Source organism: Perca fluviatilis, chromosome 1 (assembly GCF_010015445.1).
Source record: "Perca fluviatilis chromosome 1, GENO_Pfluv_1.0, whole genome shotgun sequence".
Lineage (NCBI taxonomy): Eukaryota > Metazoa > Chordata > Actinopteri > Perciformes > Percidae > Perca > Perca fluviatilis.
In genome coordinates this window covers 45,673,661-45,696,825 of record NC_053112.1, presented here as the reverse complement: position 1 = coordinate 45,696,825, position 23,165 = coordinate 45,673,661, and the positions used below count along the sequence as shown (strand labels likewise).

The 23,165-nt window shown below is 40.6% G+C and overlaps 1 protein-coding gene across 1 annotated transcript; it reads right to left on the bottom strand.

The window, feature by feature from the left end:
• Positions 1-5,474: 5,474 nt before the first annotated feature.
• On the bottom strand, positions 5,475-15,578 carry tmx2b (thioredoxin-related transmembrane protein 2b). The gene is made up of 8 exons (XM_039809149.1): positions 15,265-15,578; positions 14,125-14,185; positions 12,185-12,298; positions 10,594-10,670; positions 10,386-10,492; positions 10,227-10,292; positions 9,964-10,093; positions 5,475-7,535 (listed from the first exon to the last, which is right to left on the bottom strand). The coding sequence occupies exons 1-8, from the start codon at positions 15,451-15,453 to the stop codon at positions 7,356-7,358; spliced, it is 924 nt and encodes a 307-aa protein (XP_039665083.1). The 5' UTR covers positions 15,454-15,578; the 3' UTR covers positions 5,475-7,355.
• Positions 15,579-23,165: the final 7,587 nt, after the last annotated feature.

The window sequence follows — 23,165 nt, the reverse complement described above, 5'->3', positions numbered from 1 at the left end:
CCACTTTGCTCGTTTGAAAGCCATGATGTCTCTCTCTCATGGGTGGGCCAAATTCTCTGGGCGGGCAAAGCAGAGTAAGGGGAGGTAACCTTGCTCCTTATGACCTCATAAGGAGAAGATTCCTGATTGGCCCATCTGAGCTTTCATTTTCTCAAAGGCAGAGCAGGATACCCAGGGCTCAGTTTACACCTATCACCATTTCTAGCCACTGGGGGACCATAGGCAGGCTGGGGGAACTCATATTAATGTTAAAAAACCTCATAAAGTGAGATTTCCATGCCATGGGACCTTTAACAGTTGTTGGTGAGTGACATAGTGCTTTGGAAGGTCTAAGTATGACTTTTAGAATCTGTTTGGAGCGTCACCTATAGGTTTTCATCTGTGGCCATGTTGTCTAAATCCAATCTTTGACACAAATGGGAACAACACAGGACCACATTCTAACCACTTATGGTAAAATACATGAAGCACACTTGAAGTACCATCAGAGAGTTAAACAAAGAGTATCCTGTGTCTGATCTATGACATCACAAAAAGGGAGAAGTGCTGTGATTTGGGGACACTTGCTTGTTTTAGCAGAACAGATGGTGAAGGTAAAGGACAGGGCTGGGAAACATGACATGACAAATATGTGTACTGTGCAGCCGTGTGTGTGGATGGATATGGCGCGGGGCTGGAGGGTTGATAATAAACTTAAAACAAAGAGGTGGAATATAGTCGCACTTTTCACTTTAAAGGGATTTAAAGAAATTTGACTCGGCAGACTTGTATCTCTGTAGGTACTCTAGCAGATGAAAGGGATTTGGCACCCTTCTTTTTAGTGCTGTTAAAGGGCCTTTCTTCACCCAGATCACACAATAAATTAGCCCTGGTGGAATGCAGCTAACCAGTTTCAGTTGTATGTGAACACATTTTGGCCTCTGAAACTTGCCAAAAACACTTAGTTTGTACAACACTCCCAGTGAGAGTGCGTGCAGTTTCAGCCCGTTCACTTTGCTGTCTTTGGCTCACGGACTGTAAATATTAATGGACGGCGCATCCGGTTCAGCAAAGTGCTGAAAATGAGGAAGTGCCGTAAAGCTGCATTCTATCTGAATTCCAGCAGGGGGCGACACATGCGATTGCAAAAGGAGGTCTGTTTCTGTAGAAGTGACTAGGGGTGGGCGATACTGGGAATTTTGGTATCGATCCGATACCAAGTAAATACAGGGCTAGTATCGCCGATACCAATACAGATTCCGATACTTTTTACTTGTAACTCACGATCATTGAATCATTTTGTGATTTTGCCTTTAGTTAGTTGATTATGATTATGATAAAACACAGGCAAATCTAAATGTTTTTATTTACTAACTAGAACAATATAAAACAATGTAATGGTATAGAAATAATAAAATAATATACAGTAACAAAATATAAATATAACAAAGCCAACAACACAACCAAAAATACCTTCCATTACACACAGATATTTGTGAAAAATAAAGTCAGTAGTAAAGTAACAAAGTCAGTTGTGCAAAATAAGTAAACAAAAGCCACAATGTATAAATATGAATATAACTGTTCTGACTCTCCGCTCTCCGCCTCCGGCAGAGCAGGGAGGGGGAGGGGCAGAGAGAGAGAGAGAGAGAGAGAGGTGCGCTGTTTGCACACTGTGCACAGAATTGGAGAGACGCTGTGCTCGCATGAACTCGTGAAACTGCAACAAAAGTATCGATCTCATCACGACAGTATCGATCCGATACCAATACTCATCTTGGTATCGATACTATCGATATTTAGATCGATACGCCCAGCCCTAAAAGTGACCCACTTCTCACTGGATTCATCACCTCAGTAAACATCTTCATAATGAGTTGATTCTGCAACACAGCATGATGTTCATTTTAAAACTGACGATAAAGCGGGGGGTGTTTTAGGGTGTGGCTATGATGTGATTGACGGTTCTCGGCCGGTCTTATATGTAATGTAACTATGGGACAAAGATATATTTAAAACCTAGCGAAGCTCAGTCTTACCTCAAATTACGTAGACTAGCTTTCAGCAGCAGTTGCATCCAGATTGCCGGTGAAAGGGTGGAGCCAGAGCCACAGAGATAGAAGAGTTGCGACACTCAATCTCGCTAGCGGGGGGGGTCGTGGGGGGGTCACGAGCCTGTATAGTTCCAAACACACGCAGCGCTGTCATGTTCTCCTATGGGACTGACAGCAGCGATTGCGATATTGAATGGTAAATATGAATTAAAAACACATACACATGTACTTGTTTGATTGTTATTACATATTTGTAAATGTCAGTTTTACATTTGGAGTGGTAGGGTGACAACTGAAAGCTACGTATAGATAGGTTTTTAAGTTTTGGAGGGAAAGCTTCACGTCCGTGTTAGCATGATAGCACTAGGCTGCTGTCTGGTATTGTCCTTCATGTCACGGGGACTTTAGTTTATTTACATTTTGTATTAGCCTGTCCAAACGCGTTTGTTCTGACCCCCCACCCCCGTGCCAGTTCACGTTAAATGACATCACATACTAGGCTACGCGAGGGTCACCGGGGACCTGAAGCTCAACGCCAGGCCAATGCTAAAAAACGTCAAAAATAAACTGGACCCGAAGGACAACACAAGGGTTAACCTTAACCTTACTACATCTTTTTTTAAATCAAAGATGATTCGAGATGTTCTTTTTTGCACATCTGGACTATTGTATTTTCCTTGATTTCACTTCCCCGTGGTCCGAGAGCGATTGAGAAAGCAGAGCAGCAACGGTCCATTCAGCATTTAGTGTCCAGCCCTCTTCTTCTGATGAGGCACGAGTTGACCACACAACCATGATCATTTTAAGACTAAGCCATACACCAAGTATCACATATATTAAAGAATAACAACTCATTACACTTGGATGAATACATTTCTTTTATTAAAGAATGAGTGACACAACAAGAACAAGTACAGAAAAAAGGAATACAGTGGGGAAAGGAGACAATTAAAAAAAAAGCAATACAAATAAGATTTACCGCTGGCACCACTGGTTATAAAGCCCTTCAGCAAATGCAGATTCTACTGCCTAACATCTGCACGCTGCAAAGGAGGATACAGCATGTAAAGCTGGAGCCAGGAGTTTTGGGGGTTAGTGTTTGAGATGCTGAGTGTTTAATAAAACAAATCCTCTCCACATATATCAGGCTGAGGTTTGTGGAACAAAAAACAAGTGGGAACAAGTAAGAATAAGAGCAACAAAGTAGAGCCAGGAATAGGGGGAATAGTATAAGTGATTAATTAACAAAAAAATATCCTCCACATATATCAGGCTGAGGTTAAGGATTCAATCATCAGGGCTGAGAGGAAGGTAAACAGCCGTGATAAGGGCAGCAAGAGTCAGACTAAGAAGGCAATTTCAACACAGCAGACTTCCTCACCTAAGGTCCTAACATCTAGTCCACTGCCAAACACCTTGCTGGTTGCCATGGATGTATTTGGCCTCTCCATCCCTGGCACACCGTCTGCAGACTACAGCCGCCTCTTATTTGAAATTTGCCTTAATATTTTTCATATTTAAACTTTGTAATTGTCATATGTCACTTACTGATATTTTTTGTGTGGAATAATTTGTATTCATACATGTAATCCAACAGCCCTTTCAAGGGAATAATTAAACAAACGCAACCTTATTTCTAGACCCAGTACTCTGATAAAATATAGACAGTTGACAATTCAAAAGAGGTAGCTATTTAATCAACTTACCTCAGAAGTTACTCGACGGCCAGCAATGAAAATGAATGATATCCGACGCCGTGAATGGATTGTTTGGAACTACGCGAGGCTGCATATTCCGGAAGTAGGCGGCAAAAAGCGTCCGACGGAGTCCAATGGGAGTGTCGCCACGCTGTCTTTCTCTAGCCCTCTCAGATATATACACGTATCACTCTGGGTGTAGCGTAACGTGGAGTGTAAGCAGCGTTGCCAACTCTCAGCTAACGTCACAGTCAGATAGCGCCCAACAGTCTATGGCTCCTCCCTCTCGTCTAAAATCGTCACATCCGCAACCAGGATGGCTGCGGCCGTAACGGCAAACTCGACAACTCATAGCAGATCTCCATGGTTTCCGGAGGGTGTGTGCCTCAAGCCGGCATGTGTGTGTGTGTGTGTGTGTGTGTGTGTGTGTGTGTGTGTGTGTGTTGTGGGTGATAGAGCGAGGGAGAAGTGAGAGCATCACGGCGATTGTCTTCGGAGCGAGTAGCGACTCTAGAGTCCTAGTGAGAGAACCAAAGAGTCCCCCTGTTCTTTCTGACCACGGTGGGACATCTGCAGCAGGAGAAGTTAACCCTAGGGCTGGGCGATAGGGAGAAAATCAGATATCACGATATTCGTGACCAAATACCTCGATATCGATATTGCAGCGATATTCTGGCGTTGACAATTGGTGCTTTAACAAAATATCTTCACACTTAGATTTTAGATAAATAATCATCAGTAATGTGGACATCATGTCTAAGCGGGGAAAAGGCAAATAATAGAAGAGCTAGAACAGTCTGGTAAGTTCAGAAAAGAGACAACACTGATGTCATACCACGATATGACGATATCCAAAATCTAAGACGATATCTAGTCTCATATTACGATGCAAGCCACGGCCGAGCGACGTGCGTGGCCGCGACCTTTAGTTACATTTTTCAAGAGGTGCGCGTCGGGCTACGGCGTCGGGCTACGGCGTCGGGCTACGGCGTCGGGCTACGGCGTAGACACAGAGGCATAAAACGGCCTTAAAGGTTTCAGAGGAACGATGAAGAGTCATTTATCTGAAGAATGAAGGCTGCATTGAAATGCTTCACGTGCACATTGTTTTATTGCATGAATAACAAAACAGGCCTGACTTCTGAGGTCTTTCAGCAGACGTCTCCATCCATGTACAGGAGCCAATATACATAAGCCTTGGAATGCAGCTCATAAGAAATGCAACATAACTAAAAGGTCAAATCAATTTCACAAGAAGCGTACAATACAAAACAGTTTTAGTAATAAAATAATTAAGAATAAACTCAAAAAGCTAATTTTTTTTTACAGTGTACGTGTGGGGAAAAAAAAGCTCAAAATCATTAGGAAAGTTAGCAAGAAAGCAGGAAAATGAAATGCCTCAAAAAGTGGATGTTTGAATGTGATGCTGACCACAGGTTTGTAGAATAGAAGATGTGTCCAGTATTCAGCCAAACAATGAGCAGTGCATGAGCGTATGGTTCGACATCATCTGATAGCATGACTTCAGAATGTGAATAAATAATAATAATAAAAAAAAAGTCTAATCAGTTCTGGATCCACACATACACCATCACACGTACCAGTATCATGCTACCGTCTTAATGATGGAACTGTGCTGCTGCCAGCATTCACACATCCAATATACCTGTGGTGCATTCAGGTGACCCAGCTTCTCAACCCCAGCCTCGGGACCCACTTTGGGATCACCTGTTATGAATACGAGGGGTCGGATCATTTCTGACCGATACATCGATATTTGTTACAATTTCATTTGCAAGACAAAAAAATAAAGACAAGAGACCACAGACGAGCTCTGGCTAACGTCAGCATGCATCATGCAACGTGCTAATGTTTAGCAGGTATAATGTCTACCATGGTTACCATCATAGTTTAGCGTGTTAGCGTGCTAACATTAGCTGATTAGCAGTAAACACAGAGTACAGCGGAGGCTGAACTGCATGTCATCAGTTCTGCAGGTATTTGACCTAAGGATGGCCCTCGATGAAAAGTCAGTAGGATTCATCCTCTGAAGACAATGCATGTCTGTGCAACATCATACAGCAATCCATCTAACAGGTCATGTCAACTGTTTTAGGATCGCTTCGTAGGAAACCCTCCTGGGTCTAAAGTTACAGTAGACGTTGCCATTAGTGAATGCAGCAACGGGAGATCAAATCATTTATAATATTTCTATCTAAAACTGTGTTAAATAAGGAGCAAGACACATTTTAACTTGGTCACCCCTGACTAACTTTACTATCGTGCCAAATATTTGGCAGATCGGTTGTCGTTGAACATGCAGTCTGAGGTCACGACGTCCGATTAGTAACGGTCAACAATCTGTAGCGAGCACATTTAATATTATTGGAGTAGTATTTGAAGTAATACTGTAGTCTTGACCAAGACGGTAGACAGTCCAACTTCTTGCTTGCAATACTTAATGGAATTGCTGTCTTTTCTGTTTATGTCAATGTTGAGGACGTGGTATTTTTTTTCTCTCAAATAAGCTGTACTGAAACTGTCAATGTTACAGAAGCAACAGGGGGGGGTGGGGGGGGGTTGAGAAGCTATAAAACAGTGAGTGCCAGTGGACGCTAAGCCTTGAGCACTGCTTGCTTCTAAAAACATAATACTGGTTACCTTGTGGGCAACGTAGAAATAGTGAAAAATAAAAGTGCAACCCATTTGGTAGAAAAGTTAGCCACGGCATTAATGACTGTTGGTCTCTCGGAGAGGCACATCCACTGCATACCACACAAACAAACGAAAAGGGAGTTGGAATGCATAACAACACATTAACATGAAATGGATGGAATGACGGAGTGTAGTTTGGTCTGTGAGGGATGAAATCGGGAAGCTGTAGTATGAACTATTAGTCATGATGTTATGATGTAGATCTCATTACAAACCAAAAACACCAGCTTAACGACTGTGTGTACCACTGAGTTATAACTTAGTTTACATAAATATACACTTATTCTGATTTAAAAAAAATCTATGTTAATCTAATTCAATTAGTTGCATAAAAAAAAAAAAAAAAATCTAGAACAAAGTAGCATCACATTCACTGATCCCTTACTGTTAATTATTAAGAACTCCTAAATTAGCAGCCACTCAGACTTCACAGCTTTAACCATCAGAAATGTGTGGTGTAGACTTCGTAACCCAGTGCACGTGGCAGGTCTGCACAGCACATTTCCAGGCCTTGCAGCATTATACTGGGCCAGGTTTGAGCATTACACCCCCCCCACCCCCCCAAAAAAAAGCTGCATTACTGTGTCCCGGTTTGCTCCTCTGCTAAAGCATACACTTGTTCTCTTTGCTCTTTCATAGAGGGAAAACAGACTGAGGTCACTGTAGATGCACCGGTGTTGAATTCTTGGGTTTAACTGGGGTTAGGGTTAAATGGTGCTGAAGGGAGGCAGAAGTACTGCGGCGATTTTAAAATCTCATGATGATCCGCAGCGACGCCAGCCCTGTTCTGATTCACTTTGAAGATGAGAGAGCAGGCGGAGGAGGAAGAGGAGGAGGACGAGGACGAGGAGGAGCTGACCTGGACCTACACATTTCATCCAGGGTTGGAAGCTGAGTGATACGAGCCGTCTTATTTGTCCTTCTTGGATTCAGAGTCCACCACCTCTGCGTGGGCTCCGTGCTGCTCAGGCTCATCCTCCTCGGGGACCGGCGGGAACTGGGATTCGCTGACCTTGTCTTCTTTGGTCTTGTTGAGCTTCTTGGATTTCTGGTAGAGTTCGTTCAGGTTGAACTCTCGGATGATGTTCTCCTAGGAGGGGAAGAGACAGCGGCCGTTACTGATACCAGTTTACAGTTTAAATGCTAAAACGTTTAAAACTGTTTAGTTTAGTTTTGGGGGCAGCTTTCTTAAGTTAACTATGTCCACAGCACAACAGCATACCAGTAGTTGGAATGAGTAAATGGAGGTTTGCCGTTTTTGAAAATACTGTGTTGTACATGTTAAAGACTAGACACGTCAGGGTTGGGCACCGAACCAACAGGATCTACTAGACTGAAACGCCCACGCATTTAAGTAGTCTCTGGTGCTCCGAAACGGACGTTAGGTGTCAGTCTAACACGTGGCTGTATTTCACTAGAAAGGGTTCCAACACCGAGATGTACAACAATCTGCAGCTAAAGACACACAGTAGTCTAGCTGCACTTTGCTAGACACTATGGCCACTGCCGCAGTCAGAGTGGTCTCGCATTGCCAGACCTTCCTCCACAGTGCTGCGCAGGCTTGTGCACAATTCAGAATTGAAATGAGAATGACTCCTAAAATCCAATTCAATTCTTGAATTTGAAAGTGCCCTACAACCTTGAATTGAATAATTATTAATTTGTTACTCACTGTAACTTTTATTCTTGTATTTATATTATTCTTTTTTAGCCCGTTTTATTTTCATCATGACCGTTTTTAATTGCTCTTTAATGTTTCATGTAAAGCACTTTGAATTGCCTTGTTGCTGAAAGGACAGATAAACCAACGTTGTGCCTGCTTGACTCACAGGAAGTGTAACGTCAACAGCCACGCGACCGCTTTCGCCTCGATATTAATATAATATCGCAGCAAACGTCTGTGTGAAGTTTTGAAAAACTTTAACCACACTTGTAACCACTTTATCGGCATTTCCGTGACTAACTGTAACTTCAACAAAACTGCAGAGCCGACGAGTCTGCTCCGTCCGCACCTCTGTGCGTGCGTGCGTGCGTGTGTGTGTGTGTGCGTGCACGCGCGCACACACACACCACAGCTCCGCTCTCTGTCACTATGCAGATATTACAGATAAGCTTTGTGCTTACACGCTCTCATCTATCCATCTATCCATCCATCCATCCATCCATCTTCTTCCGCTTATGCGGTGTCGGGTCTCAGGTACCGAAATTTCCACGTTTAAGTGTAAAAAAGGGGGCAAATTTACTTGACTTTTTAAGTTTCAGAAGTTCCTTACAACTTCAGATTATAAATGTTTATAGATTTGACACATGTAATAACAGTGACATGGAAAATAATAGCAGGCCTAAAAGGTCATCTGTACTTGTTCATTTTGAAGAACCAATTCCAACAAGAACACCTGGAAACCACAGAGCCATATATATGCAAGCACTGCCGTGCTCCAGTCTGTGGCTCCATCAAGGCTACTTCAACTTTCAAAAGGCACCTACAAGTAAGTTAACAGACAGTCTTTTATTTTGAAACCATCTCTTGATGGTATTATGCTACTGATATTTGATATCATCAGTGTTGGGGTCACTACTCAAGAATGTGTAATACACATTATTCACTTTTACCCTAACCCCATAATGCATTACCTTACTTCAAGTATGTTATTCTCTATGGATAGTAACTCATTACTGTAGCGCAACACAGCAAGAGCCTGGCATATAGCTTATAAAGGGCTTAAACACACCTTCAACTCACAACACAACAGTAACAGTAACATTAATGTGTTACATTACTAATTTACAGCCAAATGTGATTATATTATGGCATTACTTTGTAATAACACTGGATATGATATGTGTTTAAAAGCATGCAAGCACACTTTACTTATTACTTATTGTAAATCAAGAAAACAATTCTTTTCAATTGTTGAATAATAGAAATATTTGTTCTTTTGATCTAGTGATCTATATTTTGGAACAAAATGTATGCAGGGTTGAGGAGTGACTAGTTACGTGTAATGAAATTATGTTATTAAATTACAAAATGAATGTAATTGTATTTAGTTGTATTACTGAGGTAAAATGTGTAATTAAACTAGTTACAAATCAAATTAAAAGTAAATTGCTTTGCATTGATAAAGTAATCCAAACCACATTTATAATGGGTAACGTATAACAGTAAGCAATTTCTAAAGTAACCTTCTTAGCACTGAATGGATGTGAGATTCAACACATTCTTTCTGATGTGTGACTGTGTGGAATTTCTTCGAATTGCAATTCATTTAATTCAACTTCCTGTCATTCAAATTCAACTTCCTGTGGGGCGGAGTCAATTTTATATATATATATATATATATATATATATATATATAAATATATATATATAAATATATATATATATATATATATATATATATATATATATATATATATATATATATATATACACACACACACACAAACACACACCCAACCCTACACACAACCTGTATTTTCTGTTTAACAGTCACAAATGTGAAGTGCAGTCTGACCTCAGTGAAGCTCCAGGATACGGCTCTACCCTTCTTGTCCACCTGGGGGCGCCGCATCACCTCCTTCCCTCCCTGAAACAACACCAAGGACGGAAGCTGCTTGGACAGCGGAGATGTAGACACCTTGTACCTACAGGATTAAATCCATATGAAATGTTCACGTCTGGTCTGTCCTCTCTGACAACATACGGGCCCATCAATCTATGACCCAAACTTCTTAAAGACAAAAGAGAATAAAAAAAACAAAGACAAATCCTTCTTACTTTTTGGAAACTTCTCCATAACGTCCGATGTCCACTTTGCCAAACTTGAGACCAGAACAGTTATACCTGAAAACACAAGACGCAAAAAGTGACCCAAGTTACTCATTAATGTCACTGACTGTACTTATACTTTTACTGTATGGGTGGATGAAGTCTTACTTGAGAGAAAGATCAGCATAGACGGAAGCAAAGGACTGGCACTCTGGAGACCAGTTGGCGAAAAATTCAACAATCCATGTCACACGACTGTCTTTGTCCAGCTCATCCTGGACACACACAATTTTGATTTATGATTAAAAAGAAATTGTACAGATCCTTGCTCTTGGTAATGAACAAACTTGCTACTACAAATTCCATTTGTACTCACATCAATGGTTTTGTCGCTGAAGTATTTGATGTACTCTGGTCCCATGTAAAGAGGAGGCTTGCAGATCATCAGAAACACTGAAAGAACCAACACAAGATGGCATTATATTGCATAAATTCACTAATAAATTAATTGACGGAATATCAACTCCCCAAACACCATACACAGCCACGACCTTATCTAACAGCTTGAATCCACACAAAACTTGGGGAACTCTGGTAAATGTGCTATTTTGCTATTAATTTGTAGAAAAAAAATATTTTCACGCTGGCCCCTGATTATAATATTTAAAATAGCACATGCTCCTCACTGTTAGTCTTTGGAATTGCTGGCAGACAGTTTGAGAAACCCTGTTTTGAATTTTAAATTAAAAACATATTTTACTAGCCTGGTTGACACCAGACCCTTCTCAGTTGTAACCGAGAGTGGGTCTGGGGAAGGTTCATTCGCAGCCCATTTCCAAAGGGGCGTCACCAACGGACGCCGCTCAAATGCCTCTGGGCGCAAATGGATAGTCCTTCAACCAATCAGACCAACGATCCGGGTGACGTAGCAGCGACAGCGGCATGAACGGGTCGCCGCGCTTCGGTGGCAGTCATGTTAAATGTAAACAAAAAGCTTCTCGCCGCTGTGTAAAGCCCGCCTCAACGGTTGAGATTGGTGCCTCGATTTGGAAAAATTGGAAATGGGCTTGAATGGCCAGACGGAAGGTCTGGCTAGTCTGGCCAGACGGACTTGCAGTGCAAATCTCAAATTTGCCGTTAGCTCGTCAGGGTTTTCCCAGGCTAATAGTTTACCAAATCTACTCCCAGACCACCAGGGGTCGCTTGGTCCGCCATTCTTTGAGGAATACTGCTCTAGGGAGTATTTGTGGCAGCAGGATGGTGTATGTGGGACTGGGTCAAAATAAACTCTAGTGTGTGTTCATGGTGATGAAGGAGCATATCACCCAGTGCAACAGAGTGGCTCATTGACGTGTTTTAACAACAATGGAACTCTTTGGCACAGAGGAAGAAGATATATCAGGCTTTGATCCACACACTACTTGTCTGTAGATACATTCACAGCTGGTATGGGACTGCACATGGGATTTGTTGACAATAACAAAAACATACAATGTCACCAGACATGCCACATCAAAACCTGCTTATTGACATTTGATTCATAAGACAGGAACCAGCTGGTGTGTTTGCATGTGCGTGTGTGTTCTTGTTTAACTATATTCGTGGGGTCCAAAAACCAGGAATATACTTGTGGGGTCCGAACAGCTTTGTGGGGCCAAAATGCTGGACCCCACAAGTTTAAAGGGCTGTTTGAGGGTTAAGACTTGGTTTTAGGATTAGGGATAGAATTAGGTTATGGTTAGGGTGAGGGTAAGGGTTAAGGTTAGGCATTTTGTTGTGATGGTTAAGGTTAGGGTAAGGGTTAAGGTTAGGCATTTAGTTGTGATGGCTAAGGTTAGGGTAAGGGGCTAGGGAATGCATTATGTCAATGACGGGTCCCCAGAAAGATAGTGCCACAAACCTGTGTGTGTGTGTGTGTGTGTGTGTGTGTGTGTGTGTGTGTGTGTGTGTGTAAAGGTTTGACTGACCTATGCATAGTGTCAGGTAGAGCAGTCCCATCCTGATGTCCAGTCTGAAGAACAGGATGACATTGGCCACTTTGCTGAACAGGATGATGTTGCCCAAATGCTGCTCCACCGTTACTGATATGAACAGATACAGAGACATATTCCATGCTTGTGTCCAAAATCCATAAAAGTTTTGCATTTAAAAACATGAGCAGTGCCGTTTCTAAAGCTGCTTTCACACATTCGCTGCAAACCTGAACTTATCTCGACATTACCCGGCAGAGCTGTATGCGAGAATGCAAATGTCTTGCTGCTTGCGCAAAACTGGAAGAAAACAAATATCCGAGGGTAAAGGAGGAGGTTGATTTACATGAACAATTCATATTTAGATTATAAATATAATTGCATTTCATATTCTAGAGGGTGTCAGCTCTGCAAAATTTGTGCTGAATTGTCTATTTTACAAATATAAGTAATTAGTCCTTTATATGGTTGACGTTGGACAGTGATTGCACGTGGCTACGAGTCCCTCATCAGGATCAGGAAACAACTTGCCAGTCTCCTGCCGACTCTGCTAGCATGGCCAGTCAAAGTTTTCAAGGTTTTTAACTGTGTTCATCAGAGTGGGCACAGAGAGGACGATTGCTGGACAATAGCTATCGGCTACGACCTATGGCTTCGGCCCTGTATGCGTGGATGGGTTGGACCATCTGCGTGTCCATTCCCATCTCTACATCAGAGCGGGCACAGGCATCGGACAGTGAGCTGGGTGGCCTCTGTGCCTGCGTCGGTTTCCAGCGGGATGTCTGGAGCTGTGGTGTCCTTTCACCGATACTGCCATTCAACCAGCGGTGACTCTTTTTCCTGTGTGCCAATCTGACAGACACATTCTGCTTTATGACAAATCATACACAATTTGAAGAAGCTGATGGGATCACATTTCACTGGAACTGTACTTTGTACAATTTGATTATGACAAATAAAATTGATTGATAGATGAAGACCGCAACGAAAATGTCTAACTGGAGAGACGATGAGATTTGGGAACTTCCAAAATCGCCAGACAAATTTAAGGAATCGAGACTCGTTTGTTTATGACCAAATTATGAGCTACTCCATGACGCAGGGTAATGCACGCCATGTCCTGTCTGCTGTACCCTGCGCCAGCCCTCGTCTACATCAAACGGAGCGATTCCAGTGAGTGAGAACACATCTGATACAAACAATCTTCTGTTGTGTGCTACATGTGAGAAAGGGAAACTCCGGACTATGTTAGGAACTAATTCCTCAGACATAGTCCGGAGGTCATATGTGAAAACGGCTTAAGATTCAACCAGTGTCGGTTTTGGGGGATGAGGTCGGTCACAGTGGAGGATGTCATGAAAGACCGATATCTGACAGTAAAAGAATCATGTTGAGAATCAGTTGATATGACAGATGCCTTTGGTGTGGGAGATCTGGGTTCAAATCCCACTGCTATACATCAACCAATGTGTCCCTGAGAAAGACACTTAACCCCTAGTTGCTCCAGAGGCGTGTGACCTCTGACCTCTGACATATATAGCAATTGTAAGTCACTTTGGATAAAAGCATCAGCTAAATGACATGTCAATGTAATGTTTGGCCCAGTGTATTAGTTTACTCTTAACTTGTAAAAAAGTAAAAAGTGTTGCATTCTGGCGCCATTTTTGATTTGAAGAAGGCCTGAGGGCCGAAGCGCCGTCGGAATAAATACAGATATGCATACTTATGGATTTATTTTATTTTCAAGTCTACCTCCAGTAATCAGCACCTCAAAACAACCCTTGGTGGGTGTTAACTTTCTATATTACTCCCACTTGTATCATACACTTCCTGTAACTGGTTCTTCATCATCCCTGCATCGGATTATAACATGACGTATCGTATTGCTGCTCAGGAAAAAATGAATTCTGAACAAAATAGAAAAGAAGATTACTCACTTGCTCGTCTGTTCTTCATCATGACGATGGCGCTGAGGAACATGAGGATCTCTACCTCCCTCTGTGAACACAAACATGGTCAGCTCATTGACTTGTTGTCACTCAGTCTTGTTTTAAGACATTTTGCTTTTAATAGTTCAGTAAGGATCCACTGTGAAATTCGGCAACATTTGATACACGTTTGAATTATGTTTTAATAAGAAAAAACTTGGTTCTACTCTCCTGCATTGATTCTCCTTGTCCTGTAGCTTACTGACGTTAGCGAAGAAGGTCAATAATTTAGCTATCTTAACCGTTCTTATTATACATCCATGAGCTAAACCAATACCGAATGGAGTAACAAGTAACCTAACTAGTTATTCCTGTATTTTTCTATATACATTACCGCTAAAAAGTTTGGGGTCACTTAGAAATTTCCATTCCGCTCCATTCCAGACAGAATACCAGCTGAGATCAGTTGCATTGTTTTTTTTAAATCAGGGCAGCAGTTTTCAGATTACGTTACGTGCTTACATAATTGCAAAAGGGTTCTCGACTGTTGTAGAAAGAAGTGGCTGATCTTTAATGCAATATCTACATTGCCCATTATCAGCAACCATTCATCCAATGTCCAAAGGCACATTCTGTTTACTAATCTGATATCATTTTAAAAGGCTAACTGAGAAAACATTGGAGAACCCTTTTTGAAATTATGTAAGCACATAATGTAATCTGAAAACTGCTGCCCTGGTTAAAAAACAAAAAAACAATGCAACTGATCTCAGCTGGTATTCTGTCTGTAATGGAGTGGAATGGAAATTTCTAAGTGACCCCAAACTTTCGACCGGTAGTGTAACCTTCACTAATTATAGTGAGTTATGAATTACCGTTACGTTTTGTGACTTGAGGAACGTTAGCCATGTTTGCCAATAAGCAAAACAGTATGAATTTCCATCGAAACGTTAGTTTGGCCTGTCATTATCTCCCTATAGCCAAGAACAGCTAACGTTAATGTCAGCTACCAGCTAGCTAGAGCTAGCTATAACGCTAGCCCTTGTTGTCAGCCTGTCCAACGATCCACTAACTGTGTCCACTGACCAGCTAGCTAGTCGATACCGATTATTAAAAAGGGAATTTGTGACTCTAGCATTTTCTACGGACCCAGTCGAAGTCGCAGGAGTTGCCGTCCTCTCGCTGTGTAGCCAGATGGTCGCAGATGCCAGGGGTCTTGCGGATAGCCAGAAAGGCAATAGACATGAAGAGAGAGGCTACATAGTAGGGCTTCAGCAGCCACTTGTACACCTGCGGCAGGTGGTACAGGAAAGCGAATAATGGCGTTAGCAGAGCCATTTTTCTATTTAACTGTCGCACTACAACTAAAACTGGTAATGGACCCCGAAAAGACAGAGGCAGCCAGTGATGAAGCAGTTAGCTGAATGGCTCGACACTAGCTGTCTTGGCGTAACGTTACCAGTAACAGTAGCCGGAAATACAACTTCCGGCTTAGCTAGATATTAAAAAATAAAACGATTTATTATTACATGCTATGCACCGTGTGACATTTAAAAGCATTTTATTTTATGATAAAGTTTATTTTAGGTAAATATAACATTGCGGTTTATATTTAATAAATTATTTAGTTATTTTCTTAACACCCACATGCGCGTTTTCTCACCCAGCTTAACATCAATTCGCTTTTAATATGTAGGTGGAAGACGTAACTTCCTGTATAACTGTGGTTAACTTTTGGTAACTTGTTTTGGCTTTGCAGTTTGAAGTCGGCGAAATTCTACAAAAATCCTGATTTAAAGGGGCGGAAAGGTGAGGACTGTGGAGGTCAATCAGGACGAATGTGTTATAGCATGCGCTGATTGGTCAGGACAGAGAACAAGTCACTGATGATTGGTTCAATGTGATTTAATGTAACAGACAGTCCTGCAATGAATTGATAGATTCAAATATGATAATTTTGGAGGAGGTAGTTGACAGTGCTGTTGAACTGCAATGCATTATACTGACAGGTGTTTCAAATTTTCTGTACACCCCATTTATATCAAAAACCTCTCTGTATATGGCACCTCTCTGTAGTGTTATACTGACATACAGTTTCATATAAAGGAAAATTGAGCAATAAGTCAGTATTCTTTGAAGGATTTATCAAAATGTTTTTAATTTATTATTCTTTATGTTATTTTTTTTAGCTTCTTCAATTTGGAGAAATGTCTTTTGGGCAATACATACGTATGTTTGTAAGCAGCTGTGTAAAATGTGTAATTTAAAACTATATGAACAGAAATAAACCAGGTTGAATGGGATGGATTGAATGAATGGAAGATAGGCTGCACAGACCCTCCATCCTCCAACCAGGCAGTGCAGGACACCAAACTACGGAGGACTTGCATTGGCTCGTGCTTTTAGCCATTACACGGAGTGAACTTTCTAAGCTGTTAGTTCAGCTGTCAGTCTGCACCCATAAGGAAAGCCCATTTCTGAGACTTTATCCTCCTGAGAAAAACAACAGCACAAACAGCTTTTGTGTACAGACATGATATCCTGCTGATAGAGGCGTCAGATCAGCCTGGAAAACAAAAATGAAACTGTAAGAAGAAAGACGACAGAAAATAGAAGTAGGCCTACTTGTGGAAAGGCAGAAATTTTGACATTTTAAATGTATACTAAAAAAATGATGTATAATGTCATAATTAACCTCACAATTTTAACTTAAAATGACTCCTACTGTAAGTCAAAACAAATTGAATTGTCATGATAAGTCAAGATGCTGATGTACAAAGTGAAATGTGGTATGTCACAGGGTTGACTTTGTTTTTCATAAATTTGACTTTAAAGCTGTGATGCGCGACTATTTTATATCAATGAACGTCCAATACATTCAAGCCATTGCCAAATAAGTTGATACAAAGCTAAGTAAATGTATTTCTCAGTATGACTGTGTTTACAAAATGGTGTGTTCTGGCGACATTCGCGCGCAGAAGCTTGAGTGATGCTTTTTACGTCACCGCTGAGGAAGAACAACAGCATTGTTCATCTTCGGAGACGAAGAGGACATCAAAATTCCAAAAATAATGACGTTTTCCGAAGAGTCTATGTTTTTTTTAATCCTCTGTGTCCTCCTTGATTTGATAAACGCTGCGTGGAGGATGGGTGGGGGTGGTGCGCTATCATCAAAGGCTTGTGTCATGTGGGTGCAGTGTCGTTGTCAGTACTGTGAATTCCATGGGGGCGTCAGAAACTACACACTATAGCTTTAAAAAAAAAGTTTAAAAAAGAAAATATACTGTATTATATATATATATATAAGCCTCTTTTTTTGGAAAAGGAGGCACAGATGGTGTCTTTACAGACAAGGGCTACAATATGAGGTGTGAGTAAGAAAATACCATTCACTTCAACTGTAGTGAATGTATTTAGCCATTTCTGATGAGATGATCTGACTCCCAAGTTGAAATGGAGTGTTTTTCTATGATAATGTGTAAACCAAGTGAAAACCTCTATGTGTAGATGACTCCAAATGGGAATGTGAGAATTCCTTTCATTTCTTATCCCTATTTCCCACCTTACTGGAATGCAACACAAGCAGGTAGTAGGAATCCAGTGTGATTCCTCAGGATATTGGGTTCATTTTGGATTTATATCACCTATATTTGTGGATTTCCCAAAAAGGTTTTTGTTGATAAATTTGCTCATAAAGACTTTTTTTTCCAATTGTATTATAATGTAATGAATTGACACAGACCCACAGATAAGGACTAAATCATTTTTGATTTAAACAGCATTTGTGAATACTTTGTACATTAACTGATTTTATTTAATTTTTTTATCTAAGATTAGGTTGATAGATAGATAAATAAATAGATAGATAGATAGATAGATAGATAGATAGATAGATAGATAGATAGATAGATAGATAGATACATAAATAGATAGATGGATAGATAGGCATGAACTTCCACGATGACCTTCGAACTCACTGTTCCATTATCTTTAATGTGACTATTATCGCCACTGTTCATCACACCCCCAACCGGCCCCGTCAGACACCGCCTACCAAGAGTCTGGGTCTGCTGAGGTCAGCCACTGCTAATGCTTGCTCTTGAGGGAATTACTGTAATTGTTGGGGTTTTGGAATTTATAGAGTGTGGTCTAGACCTACTCTATCTGTAAAGTGTCTCGAGATAACTCTGTTATGATTTGATACTATAAATAAAATTGAATTGAATTGAATAGATAGATAGATAGATACTTTATTCATCCAGCAGGAAATTTCATTGTTACAAATGTTTAGCAAGAGACAAAGGTAATGTATAAATTCTATCTATCTATCTATCTATCTATCTATCTATATCTATCTATCTATCTATCTATCTATCTATCTATCTATCTATCTATCTATCTATCTATCTATCTATCTATCTATCTATCTATCTATCTATGTATGTATACATTCTATATATATATGTTTGTGTTCATATATCTTCAAACCATGTAGCTTTAGCAAGATGAGCTTTATGCAGCTTTTTGTTTTTATTTTCTTTATAGAGGATGTATGATGTTTCTTTCATCCATCACTTCGGAGGTATTATGTTCACAAGGTGTATCTACACAGCATGATCAACATTATTAAAAATAAAAATGGGGATTTATTGCTCTTCGAGGTGAAACAAACCATGATGTCATCCTCGCAGCCTTTAGACAGCAATGACAACTTTAAATTTTTTTCTCTCTGTTGTTATTATTTTACACATTACACACAGGCCTGAATTACACACACACACACACACACACACACCTCAGTACTTATACATGCACTAATGGAGCGAGGGGGCTGCCTTTCCACAGGCAGCTGGGGGTTCGGTGCTTCACCCAGGAGGTAAACTGGCACCTCCAGCTACCAGTCCACCACCATAATTTGGTCCGTATTGGGTTCCCAACCCAACTCCCTACTGACTGATACTGCCACACCAAGTATATAGTTATAAAATGACAAGAGAACACGCATTATTTGATGGTGCAGTAGCATGTTCCATTGGTTAAAGGAAAGCTTAGCTCCAGATGTTGTGGTACTGCCTGCATGCAGTGCTGTCCTGTGGCCTGTGCAGACTTCCCTCATCACTTCCTCCAGTGTGAACAGGAAAACCATGTCAGCATATGGAGCAGGAGGAGGAAGAGGAGTGCGAGGGGATCAGATGAAGAGGATCTCTTTCTTTTTACTTAATTTTTTTTTTAAAGATTTTTTTTGGGGCTTTTCCACCTTTAATGGATAGGACAGCTAGGTGAGGAAGGGGGAAGACATGCAGGATATTGTCACAGGTCAGATCTGAACCCTGGACCTCTGCATCGAGGCATAAACCTCTATGTTTATGTGCACCTGCTCTACACTGAGCCAACCCGGCCACTACTTTATTCTATTTTTAATGTATATGAATGTCATATTGTTGTTATTATTACCAGTAGATTGTATCTGATTATATCTCTTCATTATTATTCTTTAAATATAATTAGCCTACTAACTTATTTATTTATTTCAATTAAAATGTGCACATTGCCAGTGTGCCACTCGGTAGCTGCTCTGGGATCAGCTGTTAGGGTTTGACTTTGCCTTCCCATCTGCTTCAATCAGAGCTGCCCTAGTCTATACCAAAGATCCTCTAAACGCGACGTTCCACTTCCGGGATTACTCCGGTGCTGCAGGAAATGTCTTTTCGCCGATGTCGATTTCCTTCCGCTGTCTTCATGTTGGAATTTTAAACTCCGGTGGATTTATGAGGACTATGGTTAACTGCACCTCAGATCTCTGCTGGGGAAATTGATACCCCGTTTACATGTACATGGTTATTTTGACATTTTTTTAAATGTCTGTTGATGAAAATAGCCGGCCACGTGTAAACGTAGCATGAGACAGCTACAGTAGCTATCTGTTAAATCTGAGATTTCTCTCGCACGACTAACAACTTTTGAACGTACACATGTTCCATCAAAACAAGTTCCTTCCTGAGGCTATTTTGCAGCGGCTCCGTGCGGAGGTTAGCACCGCCCATGACGACTGTGATTGGTTTAAAGTAGGGCTGTGAAAATAACACGTTAATTTCGATTAATTAATCTGACAAAAAATAACGCGTTAAAAAAAATAACGCAGATTAATCCATTCCATATTGACGTTTGACCCGGAGCCATTCTAGCCACTATTCGACTGTAAAATGAAGGAGGGAGACGAGAATGTGCTGCCTGGATCATTGATTGGAACATTTAGCTACTTGTTACTTCTTCCTGCCAACCCTGGCTACCGAAATCTGGTGCCACTGATATGTCTGCTCTTCTCTCTGATGCTCTGAAACGGATACAGGCAACACAAACACCGATGCACGTGATGCTAGTTAACACTATACCAGCCAGCACGCTAAGCGTGCGCCCGCTAGCTAGTAGCTGGATTAAACACTGTTAAAATGCTGACAGCTAACGCTAAACGTGTAAAGTTTGACTGTGTTTTACTGTAGAGGATTCAACACCGGTATGTAACAATCTGCTAGCCTGACCAGCCAGCGCCCTGCCACAGGGTGCGCGTCTAGATTTCTAGGCTAACGATATGCAGCTGCCGTCGGAAAAACAACACAGACGGTGCGTTCTCGAAACTGGTAAACTACAGCCTCGTGGTGCATTTGAAGTTATTGTAAATGTCCTTTTCCCATCTGGTGGTTGTTTTTGTCGTTCAACAGCAATTTACTAGTGAAATAAGTTATTGTTATTGTTATAGATTATTATCAAATCATTTAATTTTGACCATATGGCCTTAGCAATAAACAAGCCCTTCTTTAATGTCACCGTTGTTTAGTACCCTTCTTTTTTCTTTTCTTTTTTTACTTTCTTAAAAAGTATCGGTTCAGGCACAGTTAATTATGTATGCGATTAATTTCGATTAATTAATCACAGAGTATGTAATTAATTCGATTACATTTTTTTATCGATTCACAGCCCTAGTTTACAGAAATGCCAATTAACCAGAGCACGTTTTTCTCCCATCCCAGAATGCTGTGTGGACTAGCCAGACCCTCTTACGCAGCGTGTGGAGGAGGGTCTGGCAAAGTGAGACTGAAGCCGCCCTGTCAGCAGTTGTATGTGTCAAACTGTGTTGAACGACATGTTTCCTTGTAACAGTTTGCAGATGTTCTTAAAGCATACAGTAAACAGACAGCAGCCTACATAGTTTTGCTTAGTTTTCAGGGCTCGACGCTCACTTTTTAAAGTGGTTGCCAGGCTTGGCAACCAGGCATCATTGATCATCAGCTTTTGGTTGCCGCAATTGACAATACGGTTGCCATGTTTTAAACTGCCTATATTTCGAGCAATTCATTTCTTATGTATCTATACCACACATTTTAATAATATTGCAATATCATTTCCCATCCCTCTGAAATAGGGGTGCAACGGATCACAAAACTCACGGTTCGGATCACGGATTGGATCAACTTTTGGATCAGCACAAAAAAGGGGGGAATTTAAATGACTATTAAAAATGTAATAACAATAACTTTTAATAATAATTACTTCTTTCACCAGTAAATTGCTGTTAAATGACAAAAACAGATGAGAAAAGGTTATTTTACAATAACTTTGAATGCACCACGAGGTTGCCAACAGCAGTGAGTGACCAAGTGCTAGTTTAGTAGTTAGTGTCTTTTAGCTCTTAGCTTTAGCTGCAGACTGTTGTACGTCCTACTGTTAGAATCCTCTACAGTGAAATACAGACACACTTTACATCGTTTAACTGTCAACATTTTAACCCTGTTTAATCCAGTGACTACTGTAGCTAACGGTAGGCTAACGTTACCTGCTGCCAAGTGTAACGTGTTAATAGTGTTTACTAGCTAACGGTAGGCTAACGTTACCTGCTGCCAAGTGTAACGTGTTAATAGTGTTTACTAGCCAATGGTAGGCTAACGTTACCTGCTGCCAAGTGTAACGTGTTATTGGTGTTTACTAGCTAACGGTAGGCTAACGTTACCTGCTGCCAAGTGTAACGTGTTAATAGTGTTTACTAGCGGGACATGCAGCAATGCTTCTGTTGCCTTTAAAGTCTGTTTCGGAGCATCAGAGAGCAGCGCAGACATTAAGGTGGCACCGTAATGAGGCACCGAAATTGACGTTCCGTCCAGTAGATCCTGGGCACTGGTGCCATATTAGCACTGGATTTTAACATGCACCGTTGAGAACAGAAAATTGCGCGTTGCTTGTATCTTTTCACGGCAAACGGCCGTGTAGAAAGCGGTCGCACAACAGAAATGTTGCGTTGCAGGCTTCTTATGTAGGCTTTTCCGCTGTTATGAACGCAAGAAACCTGACTTTTAAACATACATTATGTTAAGCCTATTTTATTATAATTTTATATCTCATGTCATCTTATTTCAAACTTGCATTCCCCTCAGACTGAAAAATGCTCTGATGTTGTGAGAAAAACATAAAATTGTTCTCCAGATTAAAGTGAAAAAAGGAAAAACAAAAACAAGAAAAAGAAAAAAACAACACAGAAAAGAAGAAGACATCATAAGAACAACAAGAACAATAAAAAGCTACTAAAACTTTCTGATTTGGAATAATAATTTGTTAAATAAATTAGGATAATTACGATGTAAAAGAAAATACAGTTAGGCTATGTAAAGCAGTTAGTTAGAAGTTTGGAGGTTTACATTAAGATTCCTAAAATTGCTAAGTTCAGACCGAGCTTGTGGAACATGAAAAGCCAGTCAGCACAGCGTGTCTTTCTAATTGAACTTTGTACTAAACTCCTTATATGTTTTACAATATGTGTCCATAGTGTTTTATATTACATGTGTCACAAGTTGAAAATTCAAATACCCATCATGAGATATGGCAAAAGTTTTGTATGTTTATGGATTGGTCATCAAAATATAGGCATGTTTTCATGCTGTGTTTATATTATAAGAGAAACCTTTAACAGCATCAGAAGGTCTTGCAATAAGGTCATGCTTCTATATTTTTTGTAATGTAGATAATCTTTTAATGTAAGTCAAAGTTAAATGAATGAACTA

What these genes read in the sequence shown, in the direction of transcription:
- tmx2b (XM_039809149.1), bottom strand. Translation starts at nt 15,453, where the DNA reads ATGGCTCTGCTAACGCCATTATTCGCTTTCCTGTACCACCTGCCGCAG. An exon ending in TATGCTGATCTTTCTCTCAA is followed by an intron (nt 10,293 to 10,385) that starts GTAAGACTTCAT and finishes TTGTGTTTTCAG; the next exon opens with GTATAACTGTTCTGGTCTCA. An exon ending in TATGGAGAAGTTTCCAAAAA is followed by an intron (nt 10,094 to 10,226) that starts GTAAGAAGGATT and finishes TTAATCCTGTAG; the next exon opens with GTACAAGGTGTCTACATCTC.